The sequence below is a fragment of the Hippichthys cyanospilos genome, chromosome 4 (assembly GCF_059441005.1).
Source record: "Hippichthys cyanospilos isolate Australia breed blue-spotted pipefish chromosome 4, RoL_Hcya_1.0, whole genome shotgun sequence".
NCBI lineage: Eukaryota > Metazoa > Chordata > Actinopteri > Syngnathiformes > Syngnathidae > Hippichthys > Hippichthys cyanospilos.
Window position 1 is genome coordinate 12,054,679 of NC_142372.1, and position 3,587 is coordinate 12,058,265.

At 41.8% G+C, this 3,587-nt stretch overlaps 1 protein-coding gene across 1 annotated transcript; it reads left to right on the forward strand.

Annotated features, from left to right (window-relative positions):
• The first annotated feature begins 227 nt into the window (after window positions 1-227).
• On the forward strand, window positions 228-1,290 carry mc1r (melanocortin 1 receptor). Its single transcript, XM_088412335.1, has one exon. The coding sequence runs from the start codon at window positions 231-233 to the stop codon at window positions 1,188-1,190; it is 960 nt and encodes a 319-aa protein (XP_088268461.1). The 5' UTR covers window positions 228-230; the 3' UTR covers window positions 1,191-1,290.
• Window positions 1,291-3,587: the final 2,297 nt, after the last annotated feature.

A 3,587-nucleotide genomic window follows, 5' to 3' on the forward strand; every position in this document is an offset into this window, starting at 1 on the left:
AAAGATACTGTGGAAGCTTTGCAGGCCATGACTTGTATTGGACTAGTAAAATATAACGGGGCGTGGATTTACCGTATATACTGTATACCGAAACTCATACTTTTCAAACGAGTGTGTCAAGCGAGACAAATTCACAAGGGGCCCCAACATGCTGGCGACCCCCATAAAGTCTTCACATTTGAAACAATCGTGCTTGATTCTAATGAAAGCAATTATCCATTTCAGGTGCAATGGAGTTTTCCAACGGTTCCCAGAACAACTTTTTCATGCACCATGACTACCTGCTAGACAATGAGACCAACTCGAGTGGTGTGGAACCCAGCTCGTTGGGCTGCTTCCACCTGCAGATCCCACAGGAGCTTTTCCTATCACTGGGACTCATCAGCCTGGTGGAGAACATCCTTGTCATCATGGCAATCATCAAGAACCGAAATCTTCACTCGCCCATGTACTATTTCATTTGCTGTCTGGCCGTATCAGATATGCTGGTGAGCGTCAGCAACGTAGTGGAGACAATCGTCATGCTTCTTCACGACCGCGGTCTTCTGGACGTGCAACCGAGGATGTTGCTCATCCTGGACAACGTGATCGACGCGATGATCTGCAGCTCGGTGGTATCGTCGCTTTCTTTCCTGAGCACCATCGCGGCGGACCGCTACGTCACCATCTTCTATGCGTTGCGCTACCACAGCATCATGACCACGCAGCGTGCCGTGGGCATCATTGTGGCGGTGTGGCTGGCCAGCATCACCTCCAGCATCCTCTTCATCGTCTACCACACTGACAACGCCGTCATCGTGTGCCTGGTGACCTTCTTCTGCTCTAGTCTGGTCTTCAACGCTGTGCTCTACCTGCATATGTTCCTTCTGGCGCATATACACTCGCGGAGCATCGCCGTCAACTTCCGCAATAAGCGCCGCCCGTCCACCAGCATGAAGGGCGCCATCACCCTCACCATCCTCCTCGGGGTCTTCATCGTGTGCTGGGGACCTTTGTTCCTGCACCTCATTCTCTTTGTCACTTGTCCTACCAGCCCCATCTGCAACTGCTTTTTCCAGAACTTTAACTTCTTCCTCATTCTGATCATCTGTAACTCACTTATAGACCCTCTCATCTATGCCTACAGAAGCCAAGAGCTGCGCAAAACTCTTCAGGAGCTGCTCCCGTGTAGCTGGTACTTTAGTGTTTGACTCTTGTGGAAGAAGGAAGAATTACTCAGCCAATTACTGGTGCAGTTCAGTTCATGTCGAAAAGGAGCACCCTGGTCGGGCTTGTTTCTTCTACATACAGTACTTAGCTCCAAAAGTTAAACACTGACTTTAATACAGTGGTTCTTAAGCTTGTTGGATGTACTGAACCCCCCCAGTTTCAAATTCACCGTTTTACACTTTTGTAGTCAAAAGATTTTTTTGGATTTTTTTTTGTTTTACTGGTGCACAAAATGAACTGTGTGAGCATCCCTTTGTATAAAGAACAAACCAACAAATAACATAGCTTCACATCAGTGTGACTTGCCTTTGGGAGACTTGTTCAAATGCATGGCTTCACCTTGGAAAAAGCAAGGCTCAAGTCATTTTCCCAGCTAAGTCTGTTCCTTTTCTTCGAAAAAGATTGCTTACAAAGATATGTTGCCACAAATGGTCCAAAAAATTCCAGGGTTGACCATATTTTTTTTTTTTCAGTTGACGTGGTATGGACTATAATATTGTATTGAGAAAGAAATCACACAATGTAACAACCATCTCAGTCACATGTTGACCACTGAGTGCACTAAATTCCTTGGAGCACTGATTTTATGCACAAAAATGTATAATACATTTTAACTGTTGTCTATAATGTACATTTTAAAAGTTGTCCAGTATTGTTGTCAGCTATGTATTAACCTGAGTTCGGCACAACATAACTGAAAGGTACTGAAAGGTATCTCATTGTCTCGGTTCACACTCAAGTCTGAAGCGATTCCAATTTTTTCGTCACTGACCTGTATCTGATGATTTGATGGCGGTGTGAATGACACATCAGATGTTTTCAAATGCGACCCATGCCTATGTGATTCTAAAACCAATACGTATCCGGTATTTTGACATGCAATTTTCATCTGAACGGCCGGGTCACATTCATCTGACTCGGACGTAACAAACATGCAACAAACGTCACAATTCTGCCCTCAAAAGAGTGGAAGCAGCTAGGAAAAAAACAAAACAATAACGGAACATGGCGGAGTAGTTTAAAAATATTCTGAGGGAAGGAGAACAAAGTGCATTTTATCTGTATGTGTGTGTGTCTCCTCTAGCGAAGGGAAATGTTCCCGTTACAGCACAAAATGCCATGTCCAAATACCGCACCTTTCCCCTCTTTTCCACATTAAATGTAACAGATTGAAAATATTGTGGCTTCTGTATGACAGCCATTCGGCATTCCATTGCGGTAATTCCATAAACTTGAACGTTAAGCGCACCCACTGTGTGATGTCATGGTGTCCTCTGCGCAGTTTTCAGCCATTTGGCATTCACCCACAGGTCACATACATGTCACATTTATTCGGCAATGGGAACATCCACATGAAAAAGATTTTACCAAAATTCCTCTTTTTAACCCTGTGCAGTGAAAATCATTTGAGGTGACTACCTTTTGAAACTCAGCAAAAGAACATGCAAAGCATTAAAGACGCAGGGCGGAATTTTTAGAGTTGCCGTTTACTGGTGTTACACAAATGCAGCACGCATACTACAGCGCCACAGAGAGAACATACTTTGGAAGCATGGGCCCAGCGAGTGAGAGTTAGCAATTACAATTACAATTCACCATTGGTTTCAATGCACAATAGCGCAGAACCTACAAAACTTGGTTAGCTACCCCCAAATTCTATGGATAAAAAAAAAAATAAAAAAATTAATAGCAAACAAACCATCTATTTCGAATGTTTTAAAATATATGTTGTTTGGATAGAACACATTAATTTACACCTTATTAAAATGTATACTGGGTTTTCAAAATGAATCATGTCTTAACATTACATATTGTCACTTTAATCAGACAATGGGTGGCCATTTTGAAGAAACTATAATGTAAAACATGTTTTCAGTTTTTTTTCCCTTGTTTAATGATGTACATAACTCCTGTGATCATTCAAAGTTTTGATGTCTTCAGTGAAAATCTGCCATGTAAAAAAAAAAGTCATGAAACTAAGAAACAAATTCAATGAAATGGTGTATACAAACCTTTTGTCTGTATTGTACATAACTGAAAAAAAGAGCTAAAAAATAGTCAATAAAAACCAGCATCACACTGTTCTACAAAAATAGCGTGAGCTTGTTCAAGGATCATTGTTGTCTATACAAATATAATTATATGAAACTAATTTGCATAAGATACTCAACAAAGTCAACTTTTATTATTGTACATTGTCCAAGGACAGACTTCTCTTTTGTGCGTATGTTTCTGGTATCAGCAAGAACTCAACCATGACTATTCAAATGTGATGCCAATGAAGAACAGAGCCCGATACATCCGGTCATCTGTTGCATTTGAAAGCATTTTCGCACGTTATGTTCTGGCACCGTGACTGGCAGCACATGACTCTGAAC

Coding starts and splice junctions, on each gene's coding strand:
- mc1r (XM_088412335.1), top strand. CDS start 231: ATGGAGTTTTCCAACGGTTCCCAGAACAACTTTTTCATGCACCATGAC.